General features: G+C 37.2%; 1 protein-coding gene across 4 annotated transcripts; it reads left to right on the top strand.

Annotated features, from left to right (window-relative positions):
* The first annotated feature begins 506 nt into the window (after positions 1-506).
* Positions 507-19,188, top strand: LIAS (lipoic acid synthetase). 4 transcript variants are annotated; one of them, XM_079152862.1, is made up of 11 exons: positions 512-658; positions 2,431-2,603; positions 4,053-4,146; positions 6,387-6,467; positions 7,772-7,928; positions 8,012-8,069; positions 9,746-9,874; positions 11,875-12,020; positions 13,599-13,669; positions 14,595-14,706; positions 17,631-19,188. In XM_079152862.1, exons 1-11 carry the CDS (start codon positions 614-616, stop codon positions 17,681-17,683), a joined length of 1,119 nt encoding a protein of 372 aa, XP_079008988.1. In that variant the 5' UTR covers positions 512-613; the 3' UTR covers positions 17,684-19,188. The 4 variants fall into 4 exon arrangements, with proteins under 4 accessions (XP_079008991.1, XP_079008988.1, XP_079008990.1 ...); XM_079152864.1 differs by having other exon boundaries at positions 571-590; XM_079152863.1 differs by having other exon boundaries at positions 576-692.
* The last annotated feature ends 1,966 nt before the right edge of the window (positions 19,189-21,154 follow it).

Raw genomic sequence — 21,154 nt, 5'->3', positions numbered from 1 at the left:
GCCAGAGTTCCACTGCCACCGGAAAGTGCCGGGAGGCGTGGGAGAATAAAAAGTGACCCAGACTAAGAGTGGCCTCCGGTGGTCCAGGCCTGGTAGGCGCAGCCCCCAAAGAGGTGTTAAGAAGCCCTGCAGGCTAACTCACTGTAGGCCCAACCCTGGAAGTCCCAGGCCGGGGCGCCATCCCGGTAAGGCTGAGCGGCGGGGGTAGGCCTAAAAACCCAGAAGAGAACTGGCATCTCGCGCCGCCAGATCCACGTGGCACTCGCCACGCCGGGGAACAAACAGGGTAAGAGCTCGGAGCACAAGACCCACGCTGCTAGCTTTCCCAGAGCCGATGGCTTCAGATTCCCATCGTCCACGAAAAACAGAATCCTTCTTACCTCGCAGTAGGTGCGGCAAAGAGAGAACGTCTTTCGTCATCACGTACTTGTAGCCCGTAAGGACCCTGCGTATTGCGTAATGAGTACGCGACGCCAGTCAGACTAAAGCAGCCAATCGCGGAGCAGCTCAAGCAACGCCTGCTCAGTGGTAACTCTGATGGCTGTCATAAGCTGAGCGACGGTTTATCGTTCATTCTTTCCCTGGCATTGGCGATCCCTCGACCTAAGAGGCGATGTCTCTACGCTGCGGGGACGCTGCTCGCACCCTGGGGCCCCGGGTGAGCGGCTGGGCGACAAGCGTGCAGGCGTAGGGTGAGGGGTCCTCATCTCTTCAGAGCACTCCGTAACGAAAGCCAACGCTTACTGAACTCTTGCTTGTAACCAAGCATTTTTATTAACGTTTATGGTGTTCTCATTTAATTCTCCTAACGTAGAATGAGGTAGTCGCAGATCTTGTTTTGTTTGCAGGTTTCTCTGAGTCGATAATGAGGGGTTTTGGGTTTGGTCTTTTATTTTTTTCCCTGCTCAGAGTGGTTTATACCTTATATTTATTGCACCACTACAGTGATCAACCGATTTCGTATTGGGCTCTTAGTGTATATTAGACACCAGTGGCAGCTGAGAACACAACCCGCTCTCTGGGCTAAAGCTGTAGACGTGGATAAGAGCATCAGCAATCGTGCAGTGCCCTGACAGACATTTTTTGAACTGTTGAAGATCCCTTTGTGTTACTCGTACTGACGAGTAAATTGTACAGTGTTTTACCTGTCTTGTGCATGTTTGTATTCAGATCTAGAAGCCAAATACTGTGGTTTCTTACACTTGACAAATGTGCATGGCTGACTGCCATTGTCTAACACAAAAACAGACCTGGGGATGTAGCTTAGAAGGAAAGTGAATCCTCAGCACGTGTGAGTGTCTGACTTTGATCCCCAGCATCACCCAAACAAAAACCAAGAAACCCAACACAACTTGGTGTGTGCGATGGTGGGATGGGGGTGGGGGGGGGGGCTTGGGTTTTGTTTTACTCCTTCCAGTTTTCTGGAACCAGTTAGGTATTAGCACTGCATTTACCCCCAACACAAAGTTTGAAGAATTTATTACAAATTTCCTTTTAAACATCTCTGACTCAAGTCAGGAATAGAAAATTTATAGCATTGGCATCTTCGTTACTGAAGTTTAAGTTTGTGAAAGAAGAAGTTTTAATGTAGGTTAAGAAGGGTATATGAACCTGGCCATTGTAGCCCATGCCTGTAATGTCAGCTATTTGGGAGGATTCCAAGTTCAAGGCCAGATTCAGCAACTTAGCAAGACCCCCCTGTCTCAAAATATAAAGTAAAAAAGGCAAAAAAGTGTGATCTATGTTAGATACTTCCAAAGGTTTTTATATCTATTCCAAATCTAGCATTTGGCAGTTCATTCCTATTCTTCTTTAGGTTTGGTTCCTTCTAGATTCTTCTTTAATCTTAGATTCCAGTTTTATGAGCAGTTAAGAGCCCCTAAATCACTTGATATAATTTCTGAATCTGTTCTTTGGCTTTACCTTCCCTGCCTTTTAGGTTTGTTTTATTATTTTTGGTTTTCTTTTCTTTTTCCTTTTTGTGTTACGGGATAAAACCCAGGGCACTCTTCCACTGACAGCCCTTTTTAGTTTGTTTGTTTTTTGGTACCAGGGATTGAACCCAGGAGTGCTTAACCACTGAACCACATCCCCAGCCCTTTTTTATATTTTACTTAGAGACAGGGTTTTGCTGAGTTGCTAAGTGCCTGGCTAATCTACTGAGGCTGGCTTTGAACTTGAAATCCTCCTGCCTCAGCCTCCCAAATTGCTGGGATGTGCCATAGCACTCAAATAGTTTTTATTTTGAGATGGGGTCTCACCAGCTTGCTCAAGCTGGCCTCAAACTTGCAATTCTCCTGCCTATCTCCCTCATCTTTAAGATTATAGGCATGCACCACAGCCCCAGGTATCTTTTAGATATTATAATGGGTTAAAACTAAATTATCTCAGACCCCACTAAATGAATACCATAATGAACTCTTTCTTTAGGTATTTGGAAGATACTTATACAGCCCAATCAGAGCATTAAGTTCCTTGCCAGATAAAAAAAAAGAATTTTTACAGAATGGACCAGATCTTCAAGATTTTGTATCTGGGGATCTTGCAGACAAGAGCACCTGGGATGAATATAAAGGAAACTTAAAACGCCAGAAAGGAGAAAGGTAATTAAGAATTTGAGATAATTTTAATGTCCCATCCTTTACTGTGCATTATTTTCAGATATAACCAAGTCCTAGAGTATATTTTTAATTTCTTTCAGGCTTGTTTAATTAAGTTAAAGGGCATTAGAAAGAAGATAGAATAGGTAGGTTGATGAGGATGTTGAAAACTTTTCTTTCTTTCTTTTTTTTTTTGTTTAATTTTTTTTAGGGATTGAACCCAGGGGTGCTTAAACACTGAAGTACACCCTCTGCCCCTTTTTATTTTTTTTTAATTTCAAGACAGGGTCTCACTAAATAGCTTAGGGCACAGCTAAATTGCTGAGGCTAGTCTGGAATTTGCAATACTCCTGCCTCAGCCTCCCTCTGCTGGGATTACAGACATGTGCCACCACTCTTGACTAGACTCTGATAAAACTTTGTTAGTGGGTATTGAAGATCTAACTTGTTGCTGCTCCCAGTCAATTTACGTAAGATCTGTATATACCTTGCCTTAATTAATTAATTTTCTTTTTTTCTCCCTTGCCTTAATTAAAAAAAAAAATGAGGATTTCATGCAGAGGGCAAATTATTTTGAGAACTATTTATCCAACAACTTCCAGATCATAAGTGAGTAAAGTCATGGTGAAACCAAGTATACGTAGTTTCCATTCCAAATATTAGGATTTTTCCATTTAATAATGATATTTAGAATATAGAGCTGATGGTACACAGTTGGGATCTCTCCTTACTGTGAATTAATAATACTTTTGGGGCTGGAGATAGAGCTCAGTTGGTAGAGTGCTTGCCTCACAAGCACAAAGCCCTGGGTTCAATCCCCAGCACCACAAAAAAATTAAATAAATAATTATAATAATAATACTTTGGATTACAGGCACAAAGACACACACCTGTAATCCTAGCAGCTCAGGAGCCTGAGGCAGGATGATCATGCATTCAGAGCCAGCCTTGGTAATTTAGCAAGCCTATAAGCAACTCAGCAAAACCTTGTCTCTAAATAAAACGTAAAGAAGTTGTCTTTGGGTAATATTCTTCATTGGGAGGGAGATGTTCAAAAACTTACTGAAAGGGCTGGGAATATAGCTCAGTTGGCAGAGTGCTTGCCTCTCAAGCACAAGGCCCTGGATTCAATCCCCACCACCATAAAAAAAAAAAAAAAAAAAAAAAAGACTTATTCATTCTCTTATTAGAATGGTGCAATTCTGTGCCTTTGCAAAAATACATATGAACATAGTGCCCTATTAGATTCCATTATCAGTGTTTTCTAAAGTGATTTGAACAAGACTAAGTTTGAGTCTTTGTTCTTATGCCTACAACAGAAATTATAAGGGTTAATCAAGGATTATGGAAAAATTTTTAATTTGGAATTATAATAGAGCAAAGTAACTTCAAAGCTGTATGATTATTTGTTGGTCTATTTGTTAATGGATTGTTATCTTTGGCTTTCCTTAGGTTAAGACTGCCTCCATGGCTAAAGACAGAGATTCCCATGGGGAAAAATTACAATAAACTGAAAAATACATTACGGAATTTAAATCTCCATACAGTAAGTTGTCAAAGTGTCCTCAATCTTAATCAATGGTTATAATGTTTCTACATATTTGTAACTTAAAAATTATTAATTAATATATAAATAACAGCTAGGAAGACAAATGAAAATGTTAAGTGATGCATTATTACCAGTGATAAAAATAATACACTGTGGGTAGGTATAGCTCAGTGGTAGAGTATTTGTCTAACATGTGCAAGGCCCTGGATTCAATCCCCAGCACTGAGTTAAAAAAAATTAAGAACTATCAGCAATGAGAAGAGAGAGCCTACAGAGTGGGAGAATATCTTTGCCACTCATACTTCAGGTAGAGCGCTAATTTCCAGAATCTATAAAGAACTCAAAAAACTCTACACTAAGAATACAAATAACCCAATCAACAAATGGGCTAAGGATATGAATAGACGCTTCACAGAAGAAGATCTACAAGCAATCAACAAACATATGAAAAAATGTTCACCATCTTTAGTAATAAGAGAAATGCAAATCAAAACTACACTAAGATTCCATCTCACCCCAATTAGAATGGCGATTATCAAGAACACAAGCAACAATAGGTGTTGGAGAGGATGTGGGGAAAAAGGTACACTCATACATTGCTGGTGGGGCTGCAAATTAGTGCAGCCACTCTGGAAAGCAGTGTGGAGGTTCCTTAGAAAACTTGGAATGGACCCACCATTTGACCCAGCTATCCCACTCCTCCGCCTATACCCAAAGGACTTAAAATCAGCATACTACAGAGATACAGCCACATCAATGTTCATAGCTGCTCAATTCACAATAGCCAGACTGTGGAACCAACCTAGATGCCCTTCAATTGATGAGTGGATAAAGAAACTGTGGTATATATATACTATGGAATATTACTCAGCCATAAAGAATGATAAAATTATGACATTTGCAGGCAAATGGATGAAATTGGAGAATATCATGCTAAGTGAGATAAGCCAATCTCAAAAAGCCAAAGGACGAATGATATCGCTAATAAGTGGAGGTTGACACATAATGGGGGGGAGGGAAGGGTTAGAGTTAGGGTTAGGGAGGGGGGCAAGTATGGAGGAAGGAACTACTATATAGAGGGTAAAGAGGGGTGGGAGGGGTGGGGGGAAGGGAAAAAAATAACAGAATGAATCAAACAACATTGCTCTATGTAAATTTATGATTACACAAATGGTATGCCTTTACGCCATGTACAAACAGAGAAACAACATGTATCCCATTTGTTTACAATAAAAAAAAAAAAAAAAAACAACAGAATGAAACATCATTACCCTATGTAAATGTATGACTACGCAAATGGTATGCTGTTACTCCATGTACAAACAAAAACAACATATATCCCATTTGTTTACAATAAAAATAAATTAAAAAAAAAATTCAGAGGCTGGAGCTGTAACCCACTGATAATAGTGCTTGCCTAAGCATTTTCGAGGCTCTGTGTTCCCCCCCATCACTGCCCAAAGCAAGAAAACAAAAATCATTTAAAATGATTTTTCCTGCAAAAGAAAAAAAGGGTGATAATGTTAACGTCTCATTTAATGGTACAAAACCAGATTTTCCCCTGCAACTTAATAAACAAAAGTTTTTATTTGTTTTGTTTTGAGACAAAAATTGTTCCCAGGCTAGCCTCAGACTCCTAGGCTCAAGTTTTACTCCTACCTCAGCCTCCCAAGTAGCTGTGACTACAGGCACATGCCACTGTGCCCAGCTTGGTTTTTTGGTTTTGTTTTGTTTTGTTTTGTTTTGGGTACTGGGGATTCTTAACCCAGGGTTCTTAACCACTGAGCCACATCCACAGTCCTTTTTTATGTTTTATTTTGAGATAGGATCTCACTAAGTCCTTAGGGCAGGCTGGCCTTGAACTTGCAGTCCTCCTGCCTCAGCTTCCTGAGTTGCTGGGATTACAGGTTTGTGCCACCACACCGTACCCAGCTAATTGGTTTTATAATAGAAATTATGTGTTTATTGGAAAGAGTATAAAATTAAATATGAAAGTATTAACCACATGCCTTTAACTGGTTAACATATATCCTTTCAGACCCACTTCTTTAAACATATAAAATATTTATACTTGTATAGTTTTCAATTTAAAAATGAAATCTTAATATATATTTGGCAGTTTAACAGAATTTTTGAGTAGTGAATTTAAACATGAGCATCTTAAAATACCTAATCACTCTTTGTTCAGCTAGTTGGTATTTTCAACCTGATTGTGTTCTGTTCCCTTTTTCTTACAGGTATGTGAGGAAGCTCGATGTCCCAATATTGGAGAGTGCTGGGGAGGTGGAGAATATGCCACTGCCACAGCCACAATCATGGTAAGGCTAGCTCAGCCTCTGAAGCTTTAGTGAGAAATGGAAAAGGGATATTTTGTGTCCTCATCCTGAAAATATGCATTATGAACCTCTGGTCAAATATTTCAGAGTTTATGAAAAATATGAATAAAGCCCTGACAGTAATCCAAACTCTTGTGGTTTCGGCCTTCTCTGAATTGCTCTATTATTGGTTCATCCATCTATCTGATAGGTTAACCGTCTGCTGCCTTGGGATATCTATTAATTTTTGAAAATAGTCTTCATTATTGATTAATGTTTTATGTTTTTCAGTCTCATCCATTTAACAAGAAGCTATGCCTTCTGTTTAATTCTCATACTGACCTGCATATTGACCTATTGATCAAATATTTTGTCTCTTAAAATTTTACTTGCTGATTATTGAATGAATACAAAGGAATCTTTATAAACTATGACTAAGTTGTAAAGAATAATAGTATAACAGACACTATAATACTCACATTCAGTTTGTGAGTAGAACGTTAGCATTGTCTAGGAGACCCCTGTCTGCCCCACAAATTATGTATTAAGATCCCATTTTTTTAAATAAAGATTTACAATTTAAATTGTGTGTCCCCTCTCCCTCCCTAATCTCAGGGGAAATAGCTTTCTTCCGCATTTTAGGCAGAGTTATCTATCCTTGAGCACACATCCACCATAGGCAGGAAGTAATCCAGACTTTGGGGCGGTCAGAAGATCTCAAAAATGACTATCTCCCAAATTAACAAGTGAATTACAATTCTAACAAAGAACACATGGCTTCTTTAAAAGCCCCCTGTTCCTGCTGATGGGCAGAATCACAGCTTCTGGGACAGAAGTCCCCTGTGTTTCTCCATTGCTAGCAAAGCAATAAAACTTTTTTCCTATTTCTTTTTTAAAAAAATATTTTTAGTTGTAGATGGACACAATGCCTTTATTTTATTCATCTATTTTTATGTGGTGCTGAGGATCGAACCCAGTGCCTCACACATGCCAGGCAAGTGCTCTGCCACTGAGCTGCAGCCCCAGCCCCTTTTTTCCTTTTTCTAAAGAAAAAAAAAAAAATTAAATAAATAATGTGTCCCTTCCTGATCTCATCCTTTCAACTCTTCCCTTAACACTTATTTCTAGGTTCATCATTACTTTTACACATTTATTTGTATTCCTTAAATATATTGCTTAATTTTGAATGTTTGAATTTTTTTTATAAACAAAACCAATTTGTTCACATTCTTTATGACTTACTTTCAACATTAGCTTCTTGAGGGTCATCTGTCTATTTGATTTAAATTGTAACATCTCTATTCTAGTTGATGGGTGACACATGTACAAGAGGTTGCAGATTTTGTTCAGTTAAGACTGCAAGAAATCCACCTCCCCTGGATACCAGTGAGCCCTACAACACTGCAAAGGCAATTGCAGAGTGGGGTCTGGATTATGTTGTGCTGACGTCTGTGGATCGAGATGGTTAGTGTGTCATGATATTGGTGTCTAAAGATATTGACTTTCTAAATTGTGACATTATCTTGAGCAGATTCTTTTCTTTCTAGATATACCTGACGGGGGAGCTGAGCACATTGCAAAGACTGTATCATACCTTAAGGAAAGGTACTTGTTTCTGCTTTTATTGTGTACTTTAAGGACTTTTTTGGAGCTATGTAGATTCAGTTTTAAGGCCTTCATCTTAAAATAGTGGTTATTAATCTTTTGGGGGATTTCATACCCTTGATAATCTGCTGGAAAATATGTGATCATTTCTCCAGAAAAAGCACATTGGGGCTTACATATACATATTTCAGGACATTTTAGGGGTTCAGTGGCATGAATTTGTCCCTGAACAGTTAGTACATAGAGACTCCTGCTTTTCATATTTGAATGTTAGTCCGAACTTCAAGTGATATTCTTTAGAAAGTATTAAGCTGAATTAACAGTCATTTAAAAGTAGATAGGGAGGCTGGGATGGTAGTGCACACCTGTAATCCTAGCAACTCCAGAGGCTGAGGCAAGAGGATTGCAAGTTCAAAGCCAGCCTCATCAAGTTAACAAGGCCCTAGGTAGCTTAGCAAGACCCTGTCTCAAATTTTTTAAAAAAGAACCAGGGATGTGGCTCAATGGTTAAGTGCCCCTGGGTTCAATCCCCCATACCAAAAACTAAAAAAGCACTGAAAAGGAACTCTGCTCATTTCCTATAACTCAGTGCTTATCCAACTATCATAGTTCCTTTTGAAAAATGTTTTCGGCTGGGCACAGTGTCACTTGCCTCTCGTCCCCACAATTTGGGAGTGTGAGGCAAGAGGGATCACATGTTCAAAGCTAACCTCCGTAACTTAGCAAGACCCTGTCTCAAACTGAAAAATAAAAAGGGCTGGGGATGTAACTCAGTGATAAGGAACCCTTTATCCTAGTACCAAAAAAAAAATTTTAAATTCTTTTGAATAAAAATATGTTTGCAACCCACTAAATTTCTTTCACAAGCCACAAATGGTCTCAACTTGAAGTTTAAAAACAGTGAGTTCTAGGATATGTTCTTTCAATATCTCATATATTCATGTGGTGCTTGTGTGGTCTTTTTTTATTTGTTCTCTCTGGGAACAACTCCAGACACTTTGCCTTTGGGTTCATGAAAAAAATTTGTCAGCTGTCTGAATCATTTCTACTAGTGTCAAAGGAAACAGCTCTGTGACCTAGTTCACATTATAATGCTTGACTGAATAGACATAGCCACAGTATAAATAGGAAGATTAATGTTTAGCTTGTCCTTCATTTAAGCAAAACTCATGACTCAGCAACCCAGAAAATAGTTTTTAAGACCTATAGCACTTGTGATATATTTGCCTAGAAGAAGAGGGAAGGCACTATTTGATGAATTGTGAAAGATGTCAAAGTTGAAGCAATCAAATAATATTTGCATTCACATAAGAAATATTCTAATTTTCTTTCCAAACAAAAAAATATATTTAATGTTTTAGTATTTCATATTTTAATTCCTTTAAATGATTTTACTTTTTAAAAACTTAAGTTTAAAAGTCTTATCTAATCTCAAGTTTTATTCTGATTATTATTTGCATGCAGATATATTTTAAACATTGTGAATACAGTATTTGATGTTCTGGATTTTTTTTTTCATATGACAGCTCATATATGGACATTTGTATGTCCATTCTTTTTTCTAGCCAAGTATTACTGTGTTGAAACTGATACTGGATAAGTATTGATAATTCATTTTGAGCAATAATTCTTTCATTTCCTTTCCTCAGTTTGATATTTATCTTTTTTTCCTTTAGGAATCCAAAAATTCTTGTGGAATGCCTCACTCCTGATTTCCGAGGAGATCTTAAAGCAATAGAAAAAGTTGCTCTGTCAGGATTAGATGTGTATGCACATAATGTAGAAACAGTTCCAGAATTACAGAGGTGATTACATGTACGAAGTAATGTTGGGGCGTTAGAAGGGTCAGTGTTATGCTTACATTCTCACTTTTCAGGAGTGAACTTGCAGTTGACTTTTACAAAATAAACTCTCCCTCTTTTCCACCTTTCCTCCCTCCCTTCAATCTTCCTTTCCTCCATCCATTCTTACTGCCTTCCTTCCCTCCCTCTTTTAATTCCTTCCTTCACTCTTTGTTTGTTACAGAAAAATCAGAAAATAAAGCCAACAAAAACTGCATAAGCATCACCCATAATATTTCCACCCAATAATATAATTACTACCAACTTAGTATATATATTTACATGTTTTGTTTGTTTTATTGTTTGCAGTGTTGAAGATTGAACCCAGGAGTGCTCCCACTGAGCTACATCCACAGCCTTTTTTATTTTGAGGCAGGATTTCACTAAGTTGCCAACGCTGGCCTTGAGCTTGTGATCCTTCTGCCTCAGTCTCCCAAGTAGCTGGGATTACAGGTGTGCACCACTGCACACATGTAATTTTTGATATATGCACATATAAAAAGCCTCTTGTTTCTCTTTTTTAAAAATACTATCATATTGCAAATGCCAATGAGTATTATTCTTTTCGAAGAAAAGTTTTCAAATGGAAAGTAATTACACTAGAGCAGTTGCCTTGGCTGCAATTCTAAAGAAAAGACTTAAAAGTACATTTGGGGGACTTGGGATGTAATCCAGTGGTACAGTGCTTGCCTAGCATGTACAAAACCCTGGATTCAATCCCCAGCATTGCCAAAAAAAAAAAAAAAAAAAAAAAAAAAAAAGCCACTAATTCATGCAGTAAATAAATAATGCATCAGAAAATGTGGTATTGTTCAGATGTATTTTTAAGTTTCTTCTAAAATATAAACACTATGTTTCTTTTCCTAGTTAATTTTAGTTGTTAGGAATAATTATATTCAAATTTCTGAAAACCGAAAATTGTTTTAAACCTCAAGCAAAATTAATATTGTTCATTTCCTTTAACTTTAGTAAAGTGCTGACTGTGATCTTTATTAGCTTTTGTACATTATTTTATATCATAGAACCTAAAACAAATTATAATAAGCTGAGCATGGTAGTGCTCCTGTAATCGTAGTAACCCGGAATCCTGAAACAGGAGAATCACAAGTTTGAGGCCAGCCTGGGCAAATGTGCAAGACCCTCAGACTTTGTCTCAAAATTTTAAAAAAAGGACTGGGAATGTAGGTCAGTGATAGAACATCCCTGGATTCAATCCACAGTGCTGGAAAAAAAAAAAAAAAATTATAGAAAAGAAAGAAAGAAAGAAAGCTGCATCAGAATTCAAAGGAATGCTTTTTAACATCAGCAACTTTCTGACCTTTTGACCTACTTGACATTTAAACAAGGATGGCAAGGCCATTATTGAAGTCTAGCACACAGCTGTACCAACCCTGTCATGATACTGCCAGCAGTGGGTGCCAGTTTCCCTGGTTTCACTTAAGAAACATTATCCTTTCCAGTGAAAATTCCAGAATCATGCATTTCTTTACCTATGAGATGGCAATGTTATATACTTACCAGCAGAGGGCAGCTTAGTCTTTAGAAAAGAAATGAACATAAAAGTTTCAGCCTTCTGAAATGTGGTTTCAGGTTAGTTTTTTCTTTGTTGGTTATCAAGATTGTTTTACTTCTGTTCATTTTCCCCACTTTTGACTACCTCTTACAGTCATTATAATCCTGAGCTTCAGATTTCAATTTCTTAATGCATAAAACTAATTTCTTCTGTTTTTTAAGTTTTCTCTGCCCTGGGCTTTAGAGGGCTAAAGTTGACAGAGACAGGGAACCCACTGAGGCCTTTTTTTCTTTCCTAGGTTAACAGACATTTGTATACAGATGCATTATTGAACCATATAATGAAATATCATGTTCAGAATGTGCTTTTCTGGTCTTCCAGGTTGCTTGCATAACTGTTTTTGGTTGAACTTGTGGTTATTCTTGCTGACAACAGCCCTACTGTTTTCCAGGAAAGTTCGTGATCCCCGGGCCAATTTCTATCAGTCTATACGTGTACTGAAACATGCCAAGGAGGTTCAGCCTGATCTTATTTCTAAAACATCAATAATGTTGGGTTTAGGTGAAAATGATGAGCAAATATATGCAACGATGAAAGGTAAAGAAATTTAAAAATAAAAAACTTTCCCATTTAATTTGAGTAATGGTAGAAACCTCACTCTGAAGGCTTATTCAATTTATGTTTCCTCTATAGTCTCAATACAAATGCCAGTAAGAATTAAGTGTGTGGTAGACATGTGGTTAGCATGCCCTGGGCCCTGGGTTCAGACCATGCGCATACATACACAAAGTATATTGTGTAAACAGCAACATGAAAAGGAAAGTGTTTTCTTAGAACTTAATGGAATTATATGCATAGAGCTCAGGATATGAAGTCATGTCCCATTTTATTCCTCACCCTTCATACAAGGAAAACATGACTTCTTCCATGGTTTTGTTTTGTTTTGTTTTAGTACTGAGGATTGAACCCAGGGGCATTAAACCACTTAGCAACATCCCCAACCCAATTTTATATTTTATTTAGAGGCAGGGTCTCACTGAGTTGCTTAGTGTCTCACAGAGTTGCTGAGGCTATCTTCGAACTCTTGATCCTCCTGCCTCAGCCTCCCAAGCCGAGCTGCTGGTATTACAGGCTGTGCCACCATGCCACACTCCTCAGCCCTTTTTTGTATTTTATTTAGAGACAGGGTCTCACTGAGTTGCTTAGGACCTTGCAAAGCTTCTGAGGCTGGCTTTGAACTCATGATCCTCCTGCCTCAGCTTTCACATATGCTGGGATTAAGGTGAGCACCACCATGCCCAGCCCATATTTTTTATTCTGAGATTGGATAGTTTTTGAGAGCCAGGCAGGCACCATGCACTGACAATTCATAGAATAAGACCAACCCAGGTCTTTGAGAAGATCTTACTTAATACTGTCATGAACATGCTGGCTTTTGGAATTTGCTGATCTTACTCCCATAAGCCTTTGTGCTTCTTTGCCTTTTTAAATTTTGAAATATAAAAGTTGTTATTTTCCCTAAGAGTCTTTGGACTACTTATAGTCCTTCAGTGGTTCAAAGAGTAATAAGTGCAAATAGTAATTAAAAGCTGCTTTTGGGGGGTTGAGGTTGTGGCTCAGTGGTAGAGCGTCTGCCTAGCATGTGTGAGGCACTGGGTTCAGTTCTCAGCACCACATATAAATAAATGAATAAAATGTATCAACATCTAAAAAAAAGTAAAAGCTGCTTTTTATCACAATAACTTGGTTTGTTTGTCAAATCATATCCTCAAGGGCATATCTTAAAAATTGATTAAAAGCCTAATGCACCATGTTTGGTCTGTAATATGGGTATATTTAGGCTTTTGCACATACTGTTTCCTTTACCTTTTCTGCCTAACAGACTCCTGGTCTAAAATATTCCCCACTACTATTTAATCCATATTATTAAAACCATTTGTCCTTATATCTGTCAGCCCCACATGACTATCTGAATCATTCCTATGTTTTTAATGCTTATAGTACCTAGCACATAAATATTTTTGAATGAATAGGTATCTATTCACCATCATGTGATTTATGGACTAACACAGTGTTCACACTGTTGAGGTACTCCTCAGGAAAATTATATTTAGATCTACAGATTTAACATTGTAAAACTTCTGCTAATGTAATTCATGCCTTTTCCCCCTGTAGCACTTCGTGAAGCAGATGTGGACTGTTTAACTTTAGGACAATACATGCAGCCAACGAAGCGCCACCTTAAGGTATAGATATCTTAAATTGCCAAGTGTTTCTTAGTATTTTGAATTAAATCTTCAGTGTTCACAGGTAAAAATAAGAAACTATTGGCTTTTTGGTATAACGTTCCATATATATTTATAAGTCCCAGTTTCCATTTATTATCTACACCAAGCAGCTACACTGGTGATTATTTGCCACTGCCTGAATTGTCTGATTCAAGTGAACCTCCGGAAAAAGAATTAACAAGTTGGAAAGTTGCACTCATTGACGCTTGGTGACTTGTTATTAGAGTTATGTGAGAGCCACGCTGAAATAAGAAAGAGCAGCAGTGTTCCTATTATTCTAATGGGTATTTTCCATCCATTCAAGAAAGTTGTGTTGAGTAAGCCTTTGTGATTCTTGGCCTTTTTAAACTTTGAAATATAAAATGTGCCAATCACAAGCTAAACAGAAGATACAAGGTGAATAACACAGTCTTGTCCTCAAGAATCTTATACGGATTGGTTTGTTTTGTTTTGTTCCTTTTATTTTTATTTTTTGCTGTGCTGGGATCAAATCCAGGGCCTTATACATGCTAGGCAAGTGCTCTATCATTGAGCTACACTCCAGCCCCTCTAATTCTTGTTGAACCAGTTAATCCATGAAAGAAAAATATAAATAATCATGAAAGATAATGTCATTTTCTTTCTCCATCCTCTGGAACAGCTAATGTAATACAAAATTGATGTTTCCCTTCCTTTTTAATTTCCTGTTATTATGTTCTGATAGAATGACCAAGTAATCACTAGACACATGGTCAGTGAGGAGGAAGAGAGTGAAGGGCTGAAGAGAAGTCTGGATAAATAACAAAGTAAAAACCATTCTGAGTACATGGGTGTAAACTTTATATAGAATCAGAATTGTTTTGGGAATTCTAGAATCTGATCTAAAGTCATTATTTAAGTCTAGGTTGAAGAATATATTACTCCTGAAAAGTTCAAATACTGGGAAAAAATAGGAAATGAACTTGGATTTCATTATACTGCAAGTGGCCCTTTGGTGCGTTCTTCATATAAAGCAGGTAAGTTAGATTGTAGGTAGTGATTTTATTTAGGCTGATAACTTCCCTAAGTTAAGGAAGTTCTACCTTAAAGTTCTACCCTAAATCGCTAAAGCTCTAAGGCAAATTGTTAATAGCTGTGTTTGTCTTGTGTCAGGAGGAAAAGAAAGTTTTTGTTTCTGTTTTTGTTTTCTGGAACATCCTTTAGAGCTTTGCTTCATAGGGATCAAATATTAAGAAGTTTCTCTTAAATGTAGTTTGTTCCTTAAGCAAATCCCTTAGCCACTCTGATGAAAACAGGAACAGTGAGTTTATTTGATTATTCTGTCTATGGATTTCAGTAGTAGATTGTTCAGGAATGACAAAGCATATCAACATATAATATAGTTTTCTATATGTTCATTTGAAAATGATGCTTGCTTCATTCCTTGATTCCCAATTTCAGATCAATTTAAGTACAGAAATTTGATACATTGCTGCTTGCACCATCAATTTCTTTGTGTTTCCCCCCAGAGGTTATAACAACAACAAAAATTCGTAAGATAATTTTTCCCTAAAGAAATTTTTAGTGCCTTTATTAGCTACAATGCAGTTTTTCACCTGTGGAATTCTGCTCTTGTTTGATCAGTTGCTAAAGATGATTTATGAAAATAAAAGCATTTTCTAGGGGATAAAAAGTGAGTTGATGCCAGATGCAGTGCCACACATCTGTAATCTAAGCTCCTCAGGAGACTGATGCAGGAGGGTCACAAATTCAAGGCTGCCTGGGCAACTTAGAGAGACCTTGTCTCAAAAAAAGAAAAATGAAAATAGCTTATTTTTTTAAAAAAAGAGCTGTTAATATAGCTCAATGGTAGAGTGCTTGCCTAGCGAGGGGAAGGCCCTGGGTTCAATCCTCAGGACTACAAAAAAAAGAAGTTATTTGATAGTAGCCATCAGAAGGTCCCTAAGAACATATCTGAAGACTGGATATAATGTAAAAAATGCAGATGTTTTCCCTGTTGGGCTTAACAATTATAATTGTTAAGAATAAAAAGCTGGGGCTAGCATTGTAGCTCGGTGGCAGAGAGCTTGTCTGGCATATGTGAGGCACTGGGTTCAATCCTTAGCACCACATAAAAATAAACAAATAAAATAAAGGCATGCTATCCATCTATAACTACAAAAAAAATTTTTTTTAATTTAAAAAAAATTTAAAAAGAATAAATGCTATTGTTTTGGATGTCTAACATGTTATTACTATTTGTATTCTTTTAAATTATTGTTTTGATATGTTTAAATTAGGTGTAAATTATGTTTGAAAAAATTGGTTATTCAAGTTTTAATAATATAAGTTTTTCTATAAAGAAATTTAAGACATTTTCATTAATAGTTTATCCTAATTATTAAATGCAAGAATTTGACTCCACAGTGACTGACAGGATGGGGGACTTTGAAAATCAGTAATTATAAGTGATTTAGTCTTCAAGCAAAACTTCTGACAAGCTAAAAATATATCTAAATTTAGGATAGAACTAACCAAGCATGTTGGCACACACCTGTAATTCCATGACTTGGGAGGCTCAGATAAGAGGATCACAAGTTCGAGGCCAGCCTTAGCAATTTAGTGAGCCCCTGTCTTAAAATTAGAAATAAAAGCAGTTGGGGATGTACCTCAGTGGTAAGGCACCCCCCAATTAAATCCCCAGTACCAAAAAACAAAAACAAAAAAAAAATATCAGTTTCTAGAGTGGTTAGAGTAATATCTTTTAAAAAGTGTTTTTGTTTCCTTTTTTTTTATTATTTAAAGGAAAATAAAATTTCTAACATTTGTAAGGGAGTAAGTTAGGAACTTTTAAATGCTTTTTAAATTGCCAGTAAAAGATCGAATTGTGGTACCTGGAGCATTATACCTAGAGCATTGATTACTTGGCTGGGTTGAGTCCTGGAATTCTTGGTGACTGAGTTTGAATGTGGTCATCGAAGTTCTACTCATATATGTTAGATGACAAAGAGATGTTAATCAGACTCCTCCAGTGCTGAGCTGTGCCATAATAGTGGTATACTAAGTGGAACCTTAATGGCCTGAAACGTGAATGTGCCCCTCTAAACAGCTAACATTATGCAGGCACAACTCAGGGGGTGGGGAGAAAGGCCATTATAAATGAAGAGTGCTTGTTTCCCTAGAGGGGAATAAGCTGAAGAGATTCCATCAGATGAGTGTGCTCAACTGCATCAAGGTCTGTTTTAAAAACATTAGATCCAGGCTAATAATGTAGCAAAATTGCTCTCTGAAATGAATCTTGCCAACAGCAATTCTTTGTCAGTGATGAGGAATAGACAGTGCACACAAAGTGTAATAAATATACAGAAGCAGACCCATAGATACAATAGGCCACCCTTTATGATATTGGGTTATTAGAAAGAATAATAGTTGGGGCTGGGGAGATAGCTCAGTCCGTAGAGTGCTTGCCTTGTAAGCCCAAGGCCCTGGGTGAGAAGAAAGTATGTAATGCCAACAACTTGGGAAGCTAAGGCAGGAGGATTGCAGGTTCAAAGCCAACCTGGGCAACTTAGCCAGACCCTATCTCAAAATACAAAATAAAAAGGACTGGGGATATAGCTCAGTGATACAGCACACTTGGGTTCAATCCCGAGGGAGAGGGAGAGGGAGAAGGAGGGGGAGGGGGAGGGGGAGAAAGATAGTTGAGAGTATATGATATAAAAAAAAAAAAAAGAACAACAATGATTACTCATTATTATTGGGGAAAAAAGCCACAAATGTAGGGAATACTTAGATTTGAAAAATATTTCCTTTGAGAGCAGAGAAGGAAAAAAATGCCAGTAAGTACAAAAGACTTCTTTATAACTTAGCAAGGAAAACATGAAAGTATCATTTTGAAATAATGGTCTTATTTTTATTTACTTTAAATTGATACTGAAGTATTTTCATTTTCCCTAAATAGGTGAATTTTTCCTGAAAAATTTAGTGGCTAAAAGAAAAACGAAAGCCCTCTAAAACTTGGACAAGACCTTCAGAATCACAGAAATTTTTAAAATTTGCTTCCGGTTGGACCAGAAGTGATGCCAGAATGCTTAGACGTCAGTGGATGCACCTTGACTTTTTTTGTTTTAAGAATAATGTTAGTAATCTGTATATGTTTAATTATGGTCATTAATTCAGTTTTTAGCATACTTTCTTTATCCTAATAATTTCCTGCTATAATGTAATCAAAACATCCTTGAAAGAGTGCTGCTAACCTTAAAATTTAAAAACACATTAAAAACTTTCAGAAGATTTTTCAAGTCACTGATACTTATATGTCACCATTACACTTCATTATGAAAAAAAATACACAAAATTTCATTTATGGTACTGTGATGAAACAGTCAACATAGATTGAGACTGTGGTCAGTTTACTTATGAGTAGCGTATGCTCTTTACCTAATCTAATAATTATAATGATCTAGCACCACAGGAATAATTTAGGAAAGCTTCAGAGTTTGAGTGTTGTTTCAACATGATATGACTACTTCAAACCCTGCAAAATAGTTATGTACTGACTGCTTATTTAATGCCTGTATGAAACCAAAACCATAATGTTGAGGCATAGAAATTTAATCTAACCCTCATTGTGTATAGTAACTTGCTAAATCTGCATGTATTGGCCTATTTATTCCTTTTATTCCTCATACTACTTTGGTGAAAAGCTTGTATTAAATGATAGTAGTGATCTGAAGAAGGAATTCTTTCCAAAATACTAATACATAATTCATCCTTGAACTGTTTTTTGTTGTTCTGTTTTGGTTTGGCCTTTTGCAGCACCAGGAACTGAACCCACAGGTGCTTTACCACTGAGCTATCCCCAGTCTTATTTTTTTATTTATTCTTTTTTTTTTTTTTTTTTTTTTGCAGTGCTGGGAATTGAACCCAGGGCCTTGTGCTTGGAAGGCAAGCACTCTACCAACTGAGCTATATTCCCAGCCCTTCCCCAGTCTTTTTTATTTTTTAATTTGAGACAGGATCTTGCTAAATTGTCCAGACTGACCTCAAACATGTGATCCTCCTGCCTTAGCCTCCCAAGTTGCTGGACCACCATGCCCAGCCCATCTTTTGCAGTCTCAAAATATTTTTTAGTTAAACTTAATCCAAAACTTGAAAGAGGAGTAGCAGAAAATGGGCTTTTTTGTTTGTTTTTGTTTTTCGTACCAGGGATTCAACCCAGGAATGCTTAATCACCGAGCTACATCCCCTCCCCTTTTGTATATTTTATTTAGAGACAAAAGTCTCTCACTAAGTTGCTTAGGGCGTTGCTAAGTTGCTGAGGCTGGCTTTGAACTTAGTGATCCTCCTGCCTCAGCCTTCCAAGCCACTGGAATTATAGGTGTGCACCACAGTGCGCAGCTGAAATGTTTGTTTCAAAATGGAATCACAGGGCTGGGGTTGTGGCTCAGTGGTAGAGCACTTGCCTGGAACATGTGAGGCGCTGGGTTCAATCCTCACCACCACATATAAAGAAATAATATAAAATAAATGTATTGTGTCTGTCTACAACTGAAAAAAATTTTAAGAAAAACACAAAATGGAATCACAGATAGTATTATTTTATTATTCATTTACTTATTATTGCATTACTGACCATTATACCATAACTAAAATGTGTATGACCAGTTTTCTCTGGTAAGCAGATGCTGATCCATAATGGAGGTAGGGAAGAATGAAGGAAATTTGGATTGTGCAGAGGGGAGGGAAAAATGGTGGAATGAGATGGACATCATTACCCTATCTACATGTATGATTACACTACCAGGGTGACTCTGTAACATGTACAGCCAGAGGAAGGAAAAGTTGTATTCCATTTGTGTACAGCATGTAGAACAAATTTAAAAATTTAAAAATGAAAAAGAAAAAAAATGTATATGACCAAATGCCTGGGTCTTGCTGGACATTTAAGTGTGGTGAACATGTGCTATAGAAGTGTACTCCTGGGGCTGGGGATATAGCTCAGTTGGTAGAGTGCTTGCCTTTCAAGCATAAGGCCCTGGGTTCAATCCCCAGCACCAAAAAAAAAAAAAAAAAAAAAAAGGTGTACTCCCTTTCACAACTGTAAGAATAGACAGACTTGAATTGTACAAAAGGTCAAGACAGAGCTTTTGACCCTCTCAAACAATGACACAAGGATGCATTTATAAGAAATACATTTAAATGCATAGACATGACAGGAAGCCCATAGAAAAATTTGGCAGCACATGTTAATGCACTAGTTCTCTACAACCTATGGAAATTTGATATATGATGTATTTCAGTGTGTGTGATTTTTCTTTCCATAGCACAAATGACATTTGTCTTTTTTAAAAATGAAAGTGATAAATTACATTTTTTTAAAAACATGTGATGCAGAACAATACTTAATTGCTCTAGTTCTTGCCATATAGTTTTCTTAATTTCTTTAGAAAAAAACACTCCCTATCCTGCTTTTTTTTTCCCCCAATCCTTGGGCTAAAAGATAGGATTGCATCATGCATCATGGGTATAAATGCCAGGCTGCTGACATTCTGCCACTTGGGTTAGGTGACATGAGATTGACTGTTCAAGTTAACCACAGCTGAGCCCCTGGTTTATACCTCCTCTTTGCTTTGGGGGAGGTGGTAGAGCCTCTCCTGTTCTGGCCAGGTCCTCCTCTATCCATCACACTAGTGTTAGAAGCAGCTTCCTCAACTCTTCTTCAAGGTTAGTGCACATCCATGCATCTGATACTTTCCAGGCATTTCTTGAAATCTCCTGATCACCAGTGGCCCACTCCTATACTTTGTTTTATTGAATTATGTTTCCTCCTGCCTGCCACCTCCACCCCTTGCTATCTATATTTGTAATGTGGTCCTCCAAAGGAAAAGACTATAAAATGTGCTCAGTATGCCATATTGACCAAGAACTCTACTTGTTTCCTTTTTAATAATGGCTTTGCAGATAATTTAACATATATACTATAATTATGTGCATGTATGTATATATGTACGTATATGTTGATATATGTATGTATATGTGTATGTATTTATGTTTAAGTCAGTCATTTGCAGGATCCCGGTAGTAGCACCTCTTGTTGAGCTGCGTGGATCACAGTTTGAAAGTCAGTGTTAGAGAGCAGGTGACATTCAAGTATGTTTTGTCATCATGTAGGCTTGGGTCACTTAGTAGTCTTAGTAGAACTAACATCCCTGTTATTTCTTAAGCTTAGTGTTAAAATAATGTTACCTACTGTGTTTCCTAAACTCCAGTCTTTCACATACAACCTTCACAGTGTTTGCTCTTTTTGAGTGGAAACTGTAGTATTATATATTCCTTTTTAAAAATAATTAAAAATTTAAACATAACTCCCTTTAAAATCAAACTTTATATATTTATCATACTGGGAGAAATTGGTAAAATAACAATGAAAATATAGATTTTATGTATTAGGTAGAATCAATTCTACTCAATACGTAAAACCCT

Source organism: Sciurus vulgaris, assembly GCF_902686455.1.
Source record: "Sciurus vulgaris genome assembly, chromosome: 9".
Lineage (NCBI taxonomy): Eukaryota > Metazoa > Chordata > Mammalia > Rodentia > Sciuridae > Sciurus > Sciurus vulgaris.
Note: the sequence above shows the minus strand (reverse complement) of the source record. Positions and strands in the feature narration are given on the sequence as shown.